Genomic DNA, 20,292 nt, shown 5'->3' with positions numbered 1-20,292 from the left:
TATGTTAACTCTTTCCCCCTTCCCCCCCCCGATAGTCAGTAGACTTCAATCTACTATTTCATTTTTTCCCCAGTACTACTTCATGCGTTTGTCTTCCAGACGCACCTGGGTCCTGGTGTTACGTGTTATCATCTAAAGGGGGCTATATACCGTCAGGCGCTCATGTGATTCCCCCAGAGAGTTCAATGAGAGGCGCCACAATTCGTCTCTTCTGTTTTGATACCATAATACTGGCTTTTTGAGTTCCTGAGCACAAAGAATCCCTTCCTGCACTTTTCCCCCGTGCTATTAAATTCCTGTTTGTCGACTTAAGCTGTGTTCCTAATCAGACATCTGCCTTTTAAAACGAGTGGAGATCCTAGTTGATATCTTTTGTCACTTTGATGTTGACCAAAAAATGTTGCATGCTGGCCAGGTAATGGTTACTCTTTTTCTTTAATTTGCTTTACCACAGTGCCCAGAAACGTGTTAGCAGTTATATAGCAGTTACCACAAAAAACTGAAATAGATTTTCTTTCTCTCTTACTTGTATGATTGATTACAAAGGCAAGCAGATTTTCTTTTTTTTGACTTGGAAATATTGAGATATTCTTAAACAGTGGTATCCACATGATTTTTTAGAATGGAACACTATCAAGGGAAACAGACAATGTACTCATGTGGAATATCATACTAGTTCACTCTTACTCACTTCAGACATGTGACTTCTTTAGTCTTCCAGTTAGAAATGGAGATCTACTCCAGGAGAGGAAATGGAATGAATCTAAACATCTCAGCTTTTTCCTCCTGTTAGGAATAAGTTTTGCTTGTTGGACTTGTAGGTGATTTGCCAAGAAGACTGCATCTTCTGGGTGTCATTCGTGCATCTCTTTTTATGCTCTGAAAAAAACATTTCTCTCTCGTATTTTTTTCCGCTTTTGAAAGTAGGAAGCGAAGCTTATACTAAATTCTTAGTTTTGGTAATACTTCATGGCAATGTGTTCTACAATCCATCTCATGTAAACCTTTTTTTGTTTGTTTCATCTAAGCAGTTATTTCTCCTCTTTCTGTCAATTTTGGACAAAGTACCCCCGTTTCTTAAAAAGATTGATCGTTTGTTGCTGTCTCTTTAAACTTCCATTTATTATATGGCTGCTATAATGAGCTTTGCCTCATAATGTCTGACTTTACTGAAATGGTACACTTACTCTGAAAACTCATAAGATATATATAAATAAATCCTGAGAGTAGTAGTCTGTCAGATTTTATTACTATCACTTAACCAAATGGGAGATGAAGATCAGTGTTAACTGCTGTATTTTATTTTCTCAGGTCATCAGCTTGCTTACTTCTCTGAGCTTGTCCAACAGTAAATTTCAGAGTCACTCCTCATTCTTTCCAGAAATAATTTATCTGATAGAGATCTAACATAGGCGTGGTGGCAGTTTGACATAGCTTTGTCACAGTTTTGTTGTAGCTTACAGCATTTTGGGGAGTCTGTTGTGGGTATCTTAAAGTGCTAAAATCAGAAGTCATTAGAGATTGCTAAATCTGATATGGGAGGTTGTTGCCACTGCCACATTTCTATAACATTGGGCTTTCTGCATTAGCTATGTGACGTCTGTTTAATCCTGAGAAGGATAATCTTGAAGACTATGGCTACCTAAGTTAACAACTGAGACTAGTCCTAGTAAATAGTTAAATGAACTAAAACTCCTTCTGCCAAAAAATGACCCGTTGCAGATGCAAACTCTTGAGAGACAGCAGACGGTGTTCCTGGAGAGTATCTCTGTAATATCAAAGTCATCAGTTCATCAGCTGAAGATTACTCAGATTGTAAAGATCTCACAGCCAAGTTAAAATCTTAGTGTATTGGTGAGTTTCAGCTGACCAGCCTGTCCAACTAACTCATTCTGCCAGGCTGCATCCCAAGAAAAATGAAGAAATCTGTCCTGTAAAGTTGTAATCTTCTCCTTGCTGTGTTCCATCTAGAAGATGTTATAAACTGTGCTTGTATGCTGGGGTGGGGTGTGGCGGGGGTTGTTTAAGACTATGTAGAAGATAAGTGGACAGAATATCTATAAGGCTGATCAACGTTTCTGTGGTCTAAACATGAGCAGTAATTCTACTGTATTTGTGATGGTTGAGTGCTATAACGGACAGAAGTGTGATAGGAAAGCCTATATGTAGCTTTATAGGCACAAAACTGTGCCTTTATTAGAATAGCTTAAACAACTGGACAGAAACTTTCAAGTATGCATGTTTCCTTTAAGGGCCTGAGGAATGGTTTGCTTGTATCCTAGTATTTTTAATCTAGCAGAGGATATTACATCTTCCAAGAAATCTGTTCGGTTAGTGTGGTAAACATTTATCCCTTCTCGTGATTATAGTTTTGTTTCTCACTGTTAAAGGAACATTTGAAAAAAAAAAAAAAGCTTTTCAAATAAATTAAAATATTGATTACATGCAGATAACTTTGGGAAGACTTCTTAAAAGTCAATTCAATTGTGTGAATTTCCTCCAGATCCTTGAAATCTTCAGGGTTTTATTCTCATGAGATAAATCCATATCACCGTGTAGGTATTCAGACAACAGCCACAAGGTGTACTTTAAACAATGTTAAAATTTAATGTGGCTCTGACTATTCTAAAGAAACGGTAAATAATTCAGGTAATCAAACATAAAATCTCCAGATGTGGCTCAACTTGCTTTAAAGCATCAAGGTGAAGTTTTTCATTACAGGGAAAGTCAGCCTCAACGTTATTTCCTTTTACTGGATTCCTGTGCCCAGTATGTGTGTGTTGTGATTCCATCCAGGGGTGTCATTATAAGAAAGTGCTGTAGAAGAGTACTTCTAAGGATATTAGATCTTTCTCAAAGGCTTTCATGCCAAATTATTCCTGTTTCACCTCTCCAAACTAGCTGGTTGTCAAATACCTCACTTAATAAACTGAAGATTCTGTAATATCCTTACTTTAAAGACTCTTACCAAAATTAAAGTATAATGATGCTATGCCTACTGTGAACTTGTGCTGAATATTTTAGCTATTACATTTACAGCATTTAGGGACAGTGGATTAGGTAGTGGTGAAGCTTGTTGGGAAGCTGGTATGTTGTCAGTGGGCCAAATTACCAATACGCTTCTGTATGTAAAACTGAGCCTGATTACAAATCGAGTAATGGTCGTTTTATGAGGTTGCACACCTTTTGTCCCTTAAACTACAACTTTTTCTGACTATTCAGGAGTTACTCTACTGAACTGTAGTAAAGTTTGCTGTTCCAATTCCTTAGGACTTTGGGTTCACCTCATTTTGATGTTTGTCATCTTAAATGCTAAAGCAACAAGAAATATTTCAAGTAATGATGCCAAATGCACCTAAACTAAAGTGACTGTTGCATTTAATAAAAGCAAGGGTGGATTTTTGCTTTGCAGTAATGTTAGTGAGGTTAATGAAACTATTGCCCTTCTAGAGGAAATGACTGAGTATTGCACTAAGCAGAGGGCCACAGCACTGCTCACCCCTAACAGTCGGATGACAGGATCAGGATAAGAAAAGGTCACTGTGGGACACAGCCATGAATCTTGTTTTGGTATTCTGTACTGCAGCTTGGACCTCTGTTGCATTAACTCTTTCTTTTGGGTGAAGGTCTGTCAAGGCAAAGAAAGGGCAGGATGCATTGCAGTCTGAAAAACGTGTCATTTTTTGCAGTAGGAAATTAATGAAGCAGTGTAGTAACTAAGAAATAACAGGAGGATCATCCATTTCAACCTCTAGAGCCCTTCTACAGAAGCCTTCTGGGCTTCTGGAGAGGAAAGAAGAATCAGTGTAGAAAAACCTATTATGGAACACTGTAGTTTATAACCAGTCACTTGATGAAGAGTTGTTCACATGGACACTGGCTTTTGGTATGACCAGCGGTATTTTAACTGATAAAGCTATGATCTTTACCAATTCTAGATATAGCATGGCAACTGTATTTGAAGTCAGAAGGCTGGATATCTACTGAGCTGATCAAACCTTCAGTGAGTCAAAACAGTTATGCACTGAAAGACTTACCTTTCTGTCTAGATCGATCGTTGCCAGCTGAATTCTCAGTCGTGTCCGAACACAACAGCTTTTTCTGGTCGCTTCCAGGGCTAACTGAAGAAATCTCTCAGGCTTCTGACTAAAAGCTTGGATGCTTTGAGTAACAGTTTATTGTGGTGGAGCTTCTTGCAGGGGTAGGCCTCACAGCCCCCCTTTGCAGTAGGGGAGAGTCTGTTATGTTATTTATGTATTAGATATAAATATGTATGTTATATATGTGTGTGTGTGTATATATATATAATATATATTTATTTAGTAAGTGTGCACAGTATGATGTTTGCCGAAAGTATCGGGCTTGTATGTATTACTATTCCCACAGGCACATACCCGTTTATCCTGAGGAAGAGGATAGCAGGAGCAGTAGGAGTTTGTGGCGGGCTTCACGAATTCATGTTTCACAATCTCACTTTGTAGCCATTGTCTTTCCTGTAGCCATTGTCTTTCCTGAAGGCATCAGACTTCAGAACCAGTGTACTATGCAGACAGTGGCAGCATAATTCTGGTTCCTTTCTTTTCTCTTGAATGCACCTGGATTTACCTGCTACCTGAGTAGCAATATAGGCAGCAATAGAGGAGGGGAGGAAGGGATTTATAGGTCTGAAGAACAAGTTGCAGGCAAAATGATTGGTCTTGGGTGGTTGCAGTTCGATCCACAGCCTGCAACTAAGTATCACATATGCAAACTCCTAACCTGTCGAGAATAGAGGTGTTCTCAAAGCACTCTTTGGCAAATAAAACTGTACAAATGTATAAATGGAAGAATGTATCGCTGAGTTTAAAAAACAATACTTCTAGCTCCGAGCTTATGGCAAAAACGGTACAGTTAGCTTCTCAGATGTCTGTAAGAGGAAGAAAATAAGGCACATCTCTCTGAGTACAGAAAGTGGATCCTGCATGATATTCTTAAACTGCAGATGATACAAAATTGGAAGGAATAGTTGATAGACCGGATGGTTGTGCTACCATTCGGAGGAGCCTCAACAGGCTGAAGAAATGGGCCAACAGGAATCTCAAGAAGTTCAACACAAGAAAATGTGAAGTGGTATCCAATTGAAAAGACAAGAGGCAATGGGCACAAACTGAAATACAGGAAATTCGACTTAAACATAAGGAAACTTTTTTTCTGTGAGGGTTGCCAGAGAGGTCGTGGAGTCCCCATCCTGGGAGATATTTAAAACCTATCTGGATAAAATCCTAACTGCTCTAGTTGACTCTGCTTTGAGCAGGTGGGTGGAACTAGACAATCTCCAGAGTTGGCTACCAAACTCCATGATTCTGTGGTTCTGTGACTGAGAAGTCTGGAATAATTTTCCTTGTTTTATTATGTTAAACTTATAACTCTGCATAGCTTTAAGGAGCAAGTTTCTGAAAATACTGTTCAACTTCATTGCAAATGACATGTGTTCTGGGCATATGGTTCCCTATGGGGAGAGAATATCCTGGATTCTAGATGAAGAAACAATGAATAACTTCTGCATTTGTCAAATAATTTAGGCATGGCTTTTTTTTTTTTTGTTAATACTTCCTCTTAAAATTTCATCTGTTGGAAGGGGAAGTATAAACTGTCCAAGTTACAGGAAATCTATGACGGTGATTATCATAAAATTTATGAGGCCCTTGCAACACATCCTCATATGTGGGCAGTGGGATTTATGTACTGTACCAAAATCTGTTCAGGTGAACTAAGGAAAGTGTTGACAGGCTCAGTTCTAAAGCATGACTCAAATGCAACCCTGAAGCTGTTTGGCCAGTGTGGGTTGTGCTCTGTAGTATCCTGTCTGAAGTGAGAACTTGTTCAGTCTAGGTTGTCAGTCAGAGGAAGAGGGGTAGAGGTTTTCTTTGGAAAAAGTTTTTATTTAGCTAAGTTTCACTGTGGATGTCTATTAAGCTTTCGTAGATATTGCATTTAAGGGCTTGTATTCCAAGTCCTTTTTTCTACTCTAGGAAGTCAAAACACATCAGTCTATTTTGGGTATAGTAAAATCAATGACTATAGCTCAAAGTTAACTCCAGCAGAATGAATCCTAGCACTGTTAACTTATTAATGTAATACCGCTGACTCTGAGTAGTTAGTCTTGTGCTACAGTTTTGGTTGTTGTATTTAAGCTCTTGTTCCAATTTGACAAGTTGCTAATCGTAGACCTTACAAAGTTAGTCTTGTGAACTTGCAAAGGCTGCAGGGAACTCTTTAGATCATGGCACTTCTGGGGAGAGAGACTGCATAGCTCGTCTTCTGTGCAACAGGCAGAGTGTGATGTTGGTGCGCGACTGCCTTCAACAACAGATTCCAGCAGCTGTCACTCAATGTGAGGCATCCGTCTGCATAATTATGCAGTTTCACCAGTGCTTCTGCTGACTAGGTAGAGGCTTTTTTAATAAAAAATTATAGCAGCAGTGAGTCCCCACGAGATTTGCTATTTTTGAGAAGAATCAATACCTATTCTTAAGTACTCAAGCAGTTGGTATTGCAATGTCTTCAGCACTGCCCTGTGCAATCTGTTAAATGGTTCTGTTAAGCTGTTGCAGAACAGAACATACGCTGACGTGGATATATTACGCTAGAGTGCAAACAGGTAAACTGACTCTAGCAGAAAGCGCTCGCTCTCTTTCAGGGATTTTTATAGAGTGATTTTGGGACATTGGGATTATTGGCTTTGTAGGAGGTCCTTACAATGAATGATGCTGCTTTTAATTTCTTCTGCTCACTTCTGCGCAGTTCAGGAGGGCACAGATGGGAGTTCAGCTGGGCTTGAAGGTAGCTCGCTTTGCTATTGCGGCATTCCTCTGTGCTGCTGGGGGAGAGCCTGATGACTCATCAAGTCAGGTGGTTGTGCCTCTGCTGTGTGTCGGGAATTTCTTTCCCCTCTGCAGCAGGCTTTCTCATCCTCCTGTGTAGGGACACTAGAAGGACACTTACTTCATATGTGATGGTGCTTAACCGCTGAATTCTGGCTTGGCTTCATTTGGCCTCTGGATTTTTGTTCCTCCTCGTTTCTGCAAAACGTGGTAAGAATCTTTGTTTATTAAATAGTCTTGGATTTTCTTCATTGCTGTAAGGAGGGTTTTCCAAAAAATCATGCTAGGATCCTAATTTGAAGAGGTCTTTGTAGTAAAGCACTCTGTTCTGTAAATAATGGGACTGATCAACTGTTCAAAGCAAAAACAAGGCACTGTAGCAGAAAACAGGTTTCTCCTGCACTGAGAGCAGCATTTTTGGGGTCACTGGGTAGCCAAATTACTGTGCTAGGGAGAAATCAAGATAGAAAATTCAAGTTACCGGCCTTTCTTGTTAAATTATTACTATAAAATGACTTTTTATGATTTTATAAATCACATTTCAATCTGAGATGGTTCTGCAGCAAGTAATATTTTTGTTTCTCGCAGTATTAAGCAGAATACGAACATGTTGGACCTTAAAAGCATATTTAAAGTCGGTAGTGCACCTGTTTATTAAGACAAACGCAATTCCTGCTTAAAAGTTATACGAGATACAAGCTGCATCTCTGCTGATGATACGGGAATTAAAATTAAGCTAGTACCCTTAGAAGGTGTGCTAGCACGCTTTGTAGGAATGGATTGCATATAGTGCCTAAAATTCTCTGTCGGTGGGAGGCCTCCAAAAGGCTGTAAGAATTCAGTAGATTTCCAAAATGGCTAGCTACCTTGGCCTACGAGATCAATAAATCCTGTCTGCGCACACATGAAGTGCTGTTTAGCAAATTCTGATGATGTGCTTTAGGAAGTTCCCTTCCATCTGGGGACTAGCATACCAGATATTGAAGAGTACAGGATAAAACATCTCTGCCCGCAAAGATTTTTCCATCTAAAACAAAAATCTCTAACGCCAATACACAAGTAAGCACAGGAAAACTCTGCAGAGACAGATAGCAGAGCACTTTTTTCTTAATTTTTGTTCAATGTTAAAAGACGTGTAGCCCCTTTTAAAAAGGGGTCAGCCTAGCTGGGTGAGCATTGGCTTTAGGCTGTATATACTTTTGTTTGGAGCTGCATATGACAAGGAGCAAAGAAACTTGAGGAAGACTTCAGTTTCATTTACACTGGTAATGGTAGTGTATGTTTGTGTTTAAAAGCAGTCAGTACAGATGACAGAGATTAGGAATAAGACTGAATTTATTGGTGTACTCATAGGTGATCTAATGAAGGAATGCCTTTCCATGTCAATTGGCTTGGATAGTAAGTGGGGAAGGTGACTGTAGGACGGGAGGGAGGAGGAAGCAGAGCAGCCACAAGGAGGAGAGGCACATGCTGGACATAAAGGTATCTAATGGTGCAGTGACTGTTTTGAGGTGGTTCTTTACCCCCCCCCCCCCAAAAGATAAGCAGTTACTTCAAGCAGTAGTCAGCTGACCTTCAGTTTTGACTTGGATGTGAAGAAAAGTTAGATTAAATTGAAACTGGCCAATGTTCTTCCTGCTCTTTTGCTTACTGAGGTAAATCAATAGTGACCCTTTTTCATATAGGACCCTATGCTCTCTAATTGTCACTGTCGCTAGTTCAGTTGTATGAGAATTTGTTTTAGCCCTTTACTTGTTGTACCTCTGGAGAAGATTTTGGTAGCAGGACTCTAGAGGTTTTGCATGGTATCTTGAAATAAATGTTTTGGGTGGAATTCTAAGACCTGCTGCTTTTTTACATAGGAAAAGCAGTTGTGCTCGACTTTTGCAATGCTCTAATTAGTCAAAGCAAACAAAATGAGAGGTCTGTTAGATCAGGATTGGTTCTGATCAGCTGCTTGGGAACTGTCGGACTGCTTTACAGGGGCCTCCCTCTGCAGTTTGGAAGAGGGGATTTTTGAGAAATAAGCAGTAAAACTAAAACTTGCCTTCTGGTCCTAAACAACAGGCAGCTTAAAGGGTAAACAGTCATAGGGAGATATAACAGGTATCTGATTACAGAGCTTTTGAGCTCTTAAGTTATGAGAGCTCCAGTCCGGACTGGTAGGGACTGAGTCATGATCAACCGTTGGGGCGGCTGTTGGGGAATGAGTCAATGGTGGCCATCTTACACAATCCACTCCAGTGAGCGCTGGAGCCTGGAAAAAGCTATTCGTTCAGGATGAGTAGGGGTTCTGGATCATGGGACATCCTTTTCTCTTACAGAGCTGAGCCACTGATTTAAAACATTTATGCTGATGAAGAGGCTGAGGAGTAGAGGATCTATGAGCTGGAGAGCAGTCCTAAGGTTTTGAGATCAGCAAATGTCAACTGCCTGCTGCAGCTGAAGAACAGACTGAAAAGCATTCATTAAAAACATGGAAGGGGTGGCAGTGTAGATGTTTTCCTTCCTGTATACAGGGCAGGTTTTCAAGCCTGAGTATGCTTCTATGTTTGCTGCCTTGCAGAAAGTGCTGGGTTGAAGTTAAGCTTCTCAAGACAACTGTCAGTCTAAATGAATGGCTCATGCGGTTCATGTCCCTGAGCCATGCAGCTTTTGTGGGGTACGCCCTGCTGATTCGCAGAGGGCTGTGTATTCTCAGACTACCATACTGTGCCTTTCTCCAGTGTTGTATTATAACTACATGGATAAAGTAGCAATGAGTAGACGTTGCCTTGCAGTTCTCTGACACTGATCCGTTTCCACGGAAACACAGTGTGATGAGGGCTGACAAAGCAGAACCATGAAATGCTCTTATCAGCACCAGAAGCAGATCAGCCCAACTGTCGGTTACAGGACAAACATGGATCCAGGTCTGTTTTCTAAACAGCTTTCCTGTTCCAACCGTTTAGCTTCTCTAAACAGTTGTTGTCAAGAGATGTCAATCTGTTGTTGAACTGTTGTGAGCTAGGGGTTTGGGCTCGTTATTCAGCAGAATTGTTCTATAATGCTCCACAGGTTTCACTGAGATCAAAGACTGCAGAATATCTTTTGCCAACTGTGAAGCATGTAGAGCTGGCTCTCATGCTTGCATGCTGGTGCTGGCACAAATGCATGTTTTTTTCACTCTGAGCACTATGTCCCAGCATTTTGAGACAGCAAAAATAGAATTTCCACAATTAATATTTGTAGCATTGTTTTTGTTTTTTTTTTTTTTTAGAGACTGCTGGTGTTAAAGCAGCCCCAAAACGTTCTCTTATTATTCAGTCTGGAAATGACTCAGAATCATACAAAAGTCCATGTTATGAGTAAGGCTAGATGAAATGTGGAGGGCAGAAGACATTCTCTAGTGTTTAAATATCCTGTTATTGGGCTTGAAATTAGCCCAACAGTGTTACGATATCTTTGGAGTATAACCTATCTCTTTTACTCCAGCAGTCTTTTGTGGAACGTGTTATAGAGTGATGTTCCACCCCCTGGCTTTTTGCAGTAGAGGATGTTCATTCTTATTTTGTTTAAATGAGTTACTCTTTAACTTTGTGTAGCTGTGAAAGAGCAGTTAAAGTGCTTCAGGCTACGTGACTTCAAAATTCTTCAGTGTTTCTTCTAACTGGAATCAAGGAGAGAGCAGAGGGGAAGAAGAGGAGGAGCTTATTACACATGTCTTTTGTTATTCAGAACTGACTTTTTTTTTTTTTTTTTCCTCTTCCTCTTGTGCAGTTGAACAGGCAAAATGGACTTTTCCAAGCTACCCAAAATCCGTGATGAGGACAGAGAGGCTTTTGTTGGCTATGTCCATGGAATCTCAGGACCTGGTAGGTATTATTTGACAGAGGAAATCATAGATTCTGTTTCATCTACTGTTTTATGAGATCTTCCTATTCACTTGCCAGAAGTAGTAAAGCTCAGGTTGATTTTTTTTTCCTCCTTTTTAAGAAGGACCGCTGACTGTGTCATACTCTGATAAGGCTGAGATATACTAACAAGGTGTTACTGCTCATTAGTCTTAAAGTTGTAACAACCGAGAAGCAGACTGATGAATAATAAAAAAAAAAAAACCATGATAGCAAGCATTTTGGATGAGATAAAGCCACTTGGTCAGAAATCTGCAGGCATGATGCATTGAGCTTCTCTAAAAGGGTATGTGATGTGTAGTCCATTCTCACTGAGATCCGGTTTGACCCTTTGTTCTCTGGAGTACTTAGTCCTCTTTGTCGAGCTGTTGTGTGTCTGTCCTCTGGAGGAGCTCAGGCCACAAGCTGCGAGGACCAGGGAAAGTAGCAATGCATGAGGGTAATGGAACTGGAAGAAGGAGGACCCTTCCTATACAGTTGCACCACTTTTTTTGTACCAGCTTTTGAATACATGGAGACTCTCTGCTAGTTCTTTTGCTCCCTCCTGCATTCTTTTCGAGAGGTGAAGGAAACGATGGGAACGTGAGAATGGAAGAATAGCATGTATTTTTTGTTAATGTGGCTTCTTTGAATGAGAAATTTCTTGGCTAATATGTACCTAAGCAAGAGCCAATTCTTTAAGTGCAGAAGTGATGCTTAAAACAAACTTTAAACTGATGCAGCTCTCTCTTACTTAAGTAGAATATATCTTTTTATGTAAGTATGTGAGCACACAACTCAAGATTGGTGTTGTAGCTTTTTGTACTAAGCCAGCGGGGCCTTGTTTAGAAGCCAGTGTATAACCGGCTGAAATCTAACTCTGAATTATAGGAGGTTTCAGACCAAAAAGCTGTTGTAAAATGGTCTTCATCTGTTGAAGATTATCTTACATTTCATAAAATATTCATTACTTTTATACAAAATGAAACATCAAAATAGCATTTCCTTAAAGCCTTTATAATCATCTATCACTCTAGATGGAATTGTTTTGCCTTTATCAAGTGCCTTGAATTTATCTATTTCGTTTGTTGTAAAAGCATCCAAATGCTACCAAGGTAAATAAAAGTTTATGAAAAGCCTGAAAATGCCAGTCCCCAACCACAGCTTTCTGTAACTCTTATAAGATGAGCTTTTGCTATTTTCTCATGTGTTTTAATTTAGATAGATGGCAACGTGGCCTGGCTAACTTAAAGGAAGAATTGCTTATTTAAGCCTAGCATTTTGACAGATACTATGTTATGTTGTCCAGTTCTCAGTAGCTTCTGAAGAGTAGGTTTGCAGAACCACAGGGAAAATGTTCACCCAGGTGTCTTTCTTCTGCAGTGGTCACGGCTTGCAACATGGCAGGTGCTGCTATGTATGAACTAGTACGAGTAGGCCACAGTGAACTGGTGGGGGAAATTATCCGACTGGAAGGTGATCTGGCAACTGTCCAGGTATACGAAGAAACATGTATCCTTTTCACTGGTCCCTTGGGGCCTGCATGACTGTGCAAAGTGACCGTTATAGTAAAGAAAGTGAACAAAGCTGACTGGGACCAGAGCTCAGTGTTTCCAATGCCTGCAGGCAGCAACATCCGTTCTGCACATCTTTTGTAGGTTCTAGAGCTGTTGAGGTAGATCCTTATTATCTTACTTTGCAGTGTGCTGAGGAGGCTTTTTGTTTTACATGGAAATGAAGTAGTGTATTTCAATACTTGAGTTAAAACGGACTTATATTCTCCTAGATCCTTGTTCAGCATGCTGCTTGACAAATGTCAGCCGTAAATGACAGAACTACCAAGCAGTATGTGTTGCATGTATTTTTTTTATTTGCTTTTGAAAACGCTGCTTGGCGATACTTCAGTAGGAGATGTAAAGTGGGCAGGACTCTTGGGCAGACTTTTCTGACAGAGATAGTAGCTTACACCTGTGCTTCTGTAGTATGCGTACAGAATCTTGGTCCAGCTAGGGCACAACTTGTGTTGTTCTCAAATCTAGTTAACTTATACTTGTAATAGAAAATACATTTAATGAGAGAATGTCAGAGAGGAAGTCATTGAACTCGAAAGCAGACATTCTTTTTTTTCTTCTTATGGCCTTTTAAATTTAGGAGTCATATGCATTAAACACTAGGAAGAAGCCTGTGTTGGCTCCCAAAGCTTTGTTTTGAGGTGTTGGATGGTAAACTGGTAACCAGCTGCTATCTATACCTAATAATTTGTCATTTGATGTGGCATCATCCTTGTAATATCAAGTAGCCTTCCATCAATGCGTTGCACAAGTTCAGTTTTTGAATATAGCTTACTGTCTCAGATTCCTGATGAGAGGATGAGGGGCTGCCTAAAGTCAGCTTGCATCTAATCTCTCTTGATTCTTGCATATGCCTTTGGGGATTTGTCTTGTATTCTAACAGGGTTTTTTGCCAAACTGTGGGCCCTTTGAACAGAAGTCTATTGTGTGTCTTTTGAAGCTTAGATGGTGCAGAGACTGGAGAATTTGTTATCAGAGGCAAGGGAAGTAACAGTAGTTTAGGACAGACTTACTTGAAAATTAAACTGCTGTCAGAAAAGCTCTGCCAGGGTCAAGGTCAAAACAGTTGTTCTCTCTAACAGATTCTGAAGCTAAAAATATATGTATTTCCTATTATTGGTTGGCTTTCTAACGATAAAACCAGTTTTCTAGGTTTGAAGGGTTAAAACAGATACCTGATGTTTTGTCATCCTGCTACAATGCCATTCAGTAAGCTCACCCATATAGTTTACTTGAACTAATCATCATGAGGCAGGATATTCATCTGTGCTTTACTTTTCTGCAGGATATGAATTTTGTTGCCTTAGCTTGAGTTTAGTGAAAGGTGGCGTGTAATATATTAATAAAAATACCGTGTTTAAGTGAAAGATGGTTTAACAGCATGTTGTTGTGAATGTGATGCCTTCTGCCTGCTTTTTTTCCTTTCCCTGGATGAACTTTTCCTCAGCAAACCTTTAGCTGGTGTCTCTGTAGGAGATCCTGTTCTCCGTACTGGCAAACCCCTGTCAGTGGAACTAGGGCCTGGCATAATGGGAGCTATTTTTGATGGTATCCAGAGGCCTCTGTCAGACATCAGCACTCTCACCAAAAGTATCTATATCCCTAGAGGTGTCAACGTGTCAGCTTTGAGCCGAGATGTCAAATGGGACTTCACGCCTTCCAAAAACTTACGGGTAGGTTCAGACAGGCTTATTTTCCTGTCTTGCTCCTCTCCCCTCAGAAAGCGCGTTCTGTGTGCTTTAGAGTTGGAGCAGGGCGTGGAGGCTGAAGCTTTTGGGAGCTATGGTTACAGTGTATTAAGTCTGTGAAAATGGGTACTTGCAGTTGGCAGGGGTATACGAGTGAGGATTTGAAAGAGGCCACCAAAACTTGCTCAGTGTGACTTGCTGTGTGTTGTTGATGCCTATGAGAAACCTGCAAAACCTAATGTATTTCAGTACCATAAAGACCTAGTGGAATTGCACTAAGCATATCCAGGTGTTACCTGAGCAAAAAGAGTAACTGCAACACAGATATTTTGAGAATAGTGAAGACAGCCTTACCCCTGAAAAATACCGTATCTTTAGCCTTTGGTATCTTCCATTTTCCAGCCCTGCAGGTTAGCGTATGCTATCCTGTCTCTACTTAAAACTGATAGGTGTAGAAGAAACAAGGAGAATTCCCTGCATCAGTCAGGAGTTGCTGCTGTCTGAGCCTTGAATCGCTCCTGAACACTGATAGCATTGCCAGCAATGTGCTATTAGAGTGTAATGAGTTATGTAAATAGGCTACTGTGCTGTAACAGTGCATTTATAAAGGAAGTAATCACAGTGCTAGACTTAATAGCTATTATTATTTTATACAAATCTTTATCAAGGTTCTATTTTAAAGCTGGAGTTCTCACTTATGACTAATAGACTTATTCTGATTTTAGGTTGGCAGCCACATCACTGGTGGAGACATTTATGGCGTAGTGAACGAAAACTCCCTTATCAAACACAAAATCATGTTGCCCCCACGGAACAGGGGTACGGTTACATACATTGCTCCACCAGGGAACTATGATACTTCAGTAAGTTTCCCAAACACCAATTATCGGTTATGTCTCTTTCATAAAGTGGATGTACGCTTTCTGTTCTGTATGATGCCAACTAAAAAGCATTTTATGCAACAGGGATTAAATGATTATCTTTTGAAGTTGCTTTCTATGTATATGGTTCCCCAATGGCCCTTCAGTATGCCAAATTTGCGGTCTTTTGTGGGGATCTACTGTATTCCATGAATATGAATAATGCAGTTGCTCCTCAGTTGCATATCTGTAGTTGAGGCTTCATTGTACACTCATTTTTCCCTGTAGTACTGTAAATATTGGGAAGTGGCCTTCCTTCGGGTATGGACGATGGTATGTTGAAGCTCTGAAAAATCTGTGGTATCGTCAAAGACGTAGCTGTGCAGAGCTGTCGGGATGAGAATTTGCATGCTGATCCAGCGTATAGCTGTTTGCTTTTGTCTGCTGCTCCCTGTTAGGATGTTGTCTTAGAGCTGGAGTTTGAAGGTGTGAAGGAGAAGTTCACTATGGTTCAGATCTGGCCTGTACGTCAAGTCCGTCCTGTAACTGAAAAGTTACCAGCCAATCATCCTTTGTTAACTGGCCAACGGGTCCTGGATGCGCTCTTCCCGTAAGTACCACCTGAAGGCTCTGAAAGCTTTTATTTTTCTGGTACATAAGAATTCTCTCTCTCTCTCTCTCTCTCTCCCCCTCTCTCCCCCTCTTTTTTTGAGGGACAGAGTGGTTTTTAATTAGAAAAGGTGAGGGGGAGGGGAGGCAAACAGAGCCCAAACCTTCTCTATGTACCACAGCATAATCTCAAAAAAATATTCAGTCAAAGTACTTATGGTTTTTATCTGACAAGAGACTCTCCAGTGGAAAAAGGAAGAAAAGTGCAACAAGATAGTTGTAGTGTGTTTAATCCAGAAAAGAATTGACAAGCGCAAACTTAAAATAATGATGCAGGATCTGCAGAAAGCCTAGAACTTTCAAGCATGTCTACGTTTGGGAACACGAGCAGGATCTCTTTCCGTGGTGTTGAGGATGGCTAATTTCCATTGATGTTGGAGTCACCACTTGAGAAAACTGGAGCACTTAACTGTATCTCAATACTAGCTTAAGCAGCCAACTTCTAAGGTACTGAGTTCAATTACTTTGGTCGTAAAATGTTGTGCTCCTTCTTAAAATGCACGCTTCAGTATAGTTGATGTTCTTGGTCTTTGCATTCCGTCGGTGCTTCCAGCTGTGGAAACTGCTTTGTGTTTCAAGCCTGAAAGTCTAGCCGTTGTCCCAGCATAACTCATATACTTCAAGGGCAGTAGAAGGAAGGATTAGTTTGTTCCCCAAGTCTTTGGGTTTAGTGAAATTTAGTGAAATACCTCTGTGCTTCTCGCACAGAATACTGAATGTGACTCTTGACATTCTGCTTTTATTTAGGCAGTTTTATTAGAAAACATATTCTAATAAGGGAGAGCACATTTTCCTGTTTTGGAGCTCCTTGTGAATCAGAATCCCTTTTCTTTACTCAGGTGTGTACAAGGGGGTACAACAGCTATCCCTGGGGCGTTCGGCTGTGGGAAGACAGTGATCTCGCAGTCTCTCTCAAAATATTCCAACAGTGATGTCATCATTTATGTAGGCTGTGGAGAACGAGGAAATGAAATGTCTGAAGTACTGAGAGATTTCCCTGAGGTTAGTATGGAGAATTCCTGGAGGGTAAACCTTCTCAGAGAGACTTGCTGTTGTAGTGCTATTGCATCTGGATAAATGTCTTATTGGTGTAGTGACTTGAAACGATCTTCTTGGCTCCTCTGCTGTAAGTTTTGGCTGTAATAGCAGAAATCCCTTTTGTCTCATTCAGGAATGACTTCAGTGGTCCCTCAGGAAACATCTGGACTAGTGTTTGGGTGTACCTTCTTGTTTTAAAACAAAGCCAATATGAATGCCTGAGTAATTTAGCACGGTTATAAAGATGTTACCTTTTATTGGTAATGTCTCTTTAACTTTTTTTTTTTTTTTTTTACCTTAACCGAAGTACAGCAAATGCATCGTCTATATTTATAGGGTGCAGAGTAATGATACAAACCACTGCGGGACATCAGTTTGATGTTTTAGGCTTTAGAATACCTTCTGAAGGAAATAGTAAGTGCCTGATTAATAATAAAAAAGATGCAACAGGTTTACCAGTCTTTATCTGTAGTTAAACGTTATTGGATTAGTCTGGCATAATCTTCAGTAAAACAAGGGAAAGTGCATCATCTGGACTGTTAGGCTGAAATTCTACTGTTAGAAATAAGAGGTAAAAGACTTAGTTGTGTTTGATTGCAAGATACGAACGTCAAGTCGGGGTGGCCATGAAAAATGTAATCCCAGGACGCTCTTAAATATAATTCTACATCAATATCAGGATGTGCACTCTATTGTTCTGCTGTTCAGATGCTCGTGAGACTTCATTTGGGTTATGTTTGTCATTTCATGTCCATTTGCCAAAAATTACCTCAGATCAGTATAAGGGAGAAAAAGCTCTATGTTCCCCAGTGAACTTAGGAGAGGAGACTAAGATTTGGGGCTCTTCCAGCCTAGTAAATTTGTCACTACCCACTTGTTTGTGGTGAGAGGTGGGATTAATAGAGACTGGCAGTTGCAAAAGATGAGATAAGGCTGAGGTATGTGCATTAAAGAGTTAAGCCATGCACAACTTGGGAGACAAAACAGCACAGAAGGCTAAAATCTTGAATCTAGTCACTGTTCTTGTTAGACTAGCTATGAGGAGAATATCTTGGAATAAGGAGAGCAATACAGTAACAAATTTGACAGCGTTGCCTGTTTTTCCTGTGTTTTAGCTAACAATGGAGGTTGATGGCAAGGTAGAAAGCATCATGAAGAGAACAGCTCTAGTAGCAAATACCTCCAACATGCCTGTGGCTGCCAGAGAGGCCTCTATCTATACTGGTAAGGTTTACAGGAAGCTCATAAAGGCTGTGTGTGTAGAGCATGCCAACGTGCTCTAGCATTTTCAGTTCCTGAGGTAATGGGTATGAGGAAACCTGCTTAGTTTTGAAAAATCACTTCTAGGCCTTGCCTGTGTGAAGTCCTAGTGTTGTAATTGAATTTAGCTTGGTTGTATATAACCGTGATTTTCAACTGTCAAGTTAATTCCTGCTTATAAGGTCAATTTATCACACCATGTCTCATGGGCTTTTGTCCTCGTATTAATTATGTAAACTTTTGTTCTTCATGAATAGTTTTTTTGCTGACAAATACAGCCACTTAACGGATAGGAGTAATGTTCCCTGAGTTGGTAGGTTAGCCGTCTTTCCTTTGCAGCCTCTTAGAGGTTTTTAAATATTTTTGATAAAAAGTTGACAGATAATTCATGACTTCTTCTCATGGTTGTATTCTAGTAGCTTGAAAGGGAAGGAGACGTTTTTACTATAAGCAGAGACTCTTCCACAAAGAGTGGCATTAGTGGCATTGCACTGTCTCCTCAAAGAAATATACAGGAATGGAAGATGAGCCAGAGTGCTTCATAAACAGAAATGGAGGGAGAGAGAGAGGAAACCAAGACATCATGAAGATGATTTTGTGGGCAAGACAAATAGCTTTCTGTCTCTGCCATCAGAATGTAAACTTAATTAACTTACAGAGGCTTTACTTGCCTCTGAGTGACAACACGTGAGTCTGGAATTCCCGTCTGAATTGTATCCTGCAATATGCTGTTGTCTTCGTTCTAGGCATCACACTGTCTGAGTATTTCCGGGACATGGGCTACCATGTCAGTATGATGGCAGACTCTACTTCCCGATGGGCTGAGGCCCTCAGAGAAATCTCAGGGCGACTGGCTGAAATGCCAGCTGGTGAGTAGTCCTTTCTGAATCTAGTCTTGTGAATCTGTCCTTTAAATTCAGAGTCTTTGACTCAGTTTCTGTGTGTTGGTACTTGCAGACAGTGGTTATCCAGCCTACCTTGGTGCCCGTCTGGCCTCTTTCTATGAGCGAGCTGGCAGAGTGAAGTGTCTGGGAAATCCTGAAAGGGAAGGCAGTGTCAGCATTGTTGGAGCGTGAGTGTTGCATTTCTTTGCTTTGCATGGACTGCCGTTCTTCCTGTGTGTTTTTATTTTTCAAAGTACCTATTTCTTGGTCTATGAGAAGGCCTTGTTGCTCTGTGCAGCTGCAGAGCTAAGATTCTGTGAATGAGCAGGTAGATGAGCCTAGTCTCTCTTCACTCTCAACTACTGCAAAATTGTGCATATGGGCAGAAAGGATGAATGTGGGCAGGTAGTTCTGTGAGGTGTGGAATCAGTCGCTTGCAGTGATGGGAGCAAGCGGCTCAGAGAAAACCATCGTAAGCACTGTCACTGAAAAGTATGTCGAGCCATGCTCAGCAGGAAAGAATGGGCAGTTAGCAGAGCAGCTGTGTGCATGTGTGTGTTTGGGGGCAAAATGAATTGTGTTTCTCTTGTTTAAATAGAGTCTGACTACAAGGACCAGCATATCTCAAGCTGTGATGGACTGAAAAGCACCATCGTCCCCAGACGTATAATCTATGGTGCATTGAATATTTAGCTAAATATGAGAACATCAGGTTTGAAAAGTATTCCTGTGTAGTGTTGACCATGGTGACAGTCCTCAATCCCTCCTCACTGAATACTAAATTGTACTGAAAGAATGATCAAAACGAAGGGGAAAAAAAATGCAGAGGATGAAAAAATGAGGCAGATGCACTTCAAACTTTGTTAGGGGCAGAGGAGGGAAAATGGACCATCACCTTCTCTTGAGATAACGACATAGGTGGCTTGCAGCAGTGCAAACTGCAAACTTCCACTTTCTTCTAGGCTGTATTGATTTGTGTAACATACTGCTGGCAAAGTAGCTTTTTCCCCTCTAGTTTTTTAAGAGAGCATCTAGCATCTGCAAGAATGCCTAGACTCTCTTTTTTGCTCTGATGAATTCTGCTGTCCACTGTATAAGTGTACAAGTGCAGCTGCTTTTGAGATTGAAAGATTTTTTTCTCTTTGGGCAGGTGTGTATTAGGATGTCAAGCCCAAATGAAGTTAAAGTGGTTATTATATACATGAATATCTGATATTTATCTGAGATAACAATTTTGAACTGGGCTATTGTTCACCGTAAAATAATCATTGTGCTGTGTTTCAAGCTGTCCTATCAGCATCCTCACTGAATCTGTTCTGATTGAGGTATGGTTTGATAACCCAAGCCTAAGTTACTGCCTGGAGCTACAGTGACTGGAATTGTATATCAGTAACTGCTGACAGTATCAAGATAACTATATTGCATGGTGTGTTTGATATACACCTGTGTGGATGTTTAGCAAACTGTCTGCAGTGGAAGGTTGTAATCTGTTACTGGTTTGGAATGGTGTTAGCTATTCTGGTTTCCATGATCACTGAGCTGTGTAGTCATATATTGGGTGGTTTGGCTTAAATCTGAGCGCGCAAT

General features: G+C 40.5%; 1 protein-coding gene across 4 annotated transcripts in view; it reads left to right on the top strand.

Moving 5' to 3' along the window:
• Window positions 1-20,292, top strand: part of ATP6V1A (ATPase H+ transporting V1 subunit A) — a 30,800-nt gene that overhangs the window by 2,160 nt on the left and 8,348 nt on the right. For 2 of the 4 annotated variants that reach the window (XM_068957476.1, XM_068957487.1), the window contains exons 2-11: window positions 6,964-7,073; window positions 10,623-10,717; window positions 12,119-12,247; window positions 13,765-13,979; window positions 14,720-14,857; window positions 15,313-15,464; window positions 16,363-16,525; window positions 17,677-17,785; window positions 18,568-18,690; window positions 18,779-18,893. In XM_068957476.1, the coding sequence (XP_068813577.1) occupies window positions 10,636-10,717; window positions 12,119-12,247; window positions 13,765-13,979; window positions 14,720-14,857; window positions 15,313-15,464; window positions 16,363-16,525; window positions 17,677-17,785; window positions 18,568-18,690; window positions 18,779-18,893 (1,226 nt within the window). In that variant the 5' untranslated portion in view covers window positions 6,964-7,073; window positions 10,623-10,635. The remainder of the gene's footprint in view (window positions 1-6,963; window positions 7,074-10,622; window positions 10,718-12,118; window positions 12,248-13,764; window positions 13,980-14,719; window positions 14,858-15,312; window positions 15,465-16,362; window positions 16,526-17,676; window positions 17,786-18,567; window positions 18,691-18,778; window positions 18,894-20,292) is intronic. The other 2 variants (XM_068957468.1, XM_068957495.1) reach the window with 1 other exon arrangement.

Source organism: Struthio camelus, chromosome 1 (assembly GCF_040807025.1).
Source record: "Struthio camelus isolate bStrCam1 chromosome 1, bStrCam1.hap1, whole genome shotgun sequence".
Lineage (NCBI taxonomy): Eukaryota > Metazoa > Chordata > Aves > Struthioniformes > Struthionidae > Struthio > Struthio camelus.
Note: the sequence above shows the minus strand (reverse complement) of the source record. Positions and strands in the feature narration are given on the sequence as shown.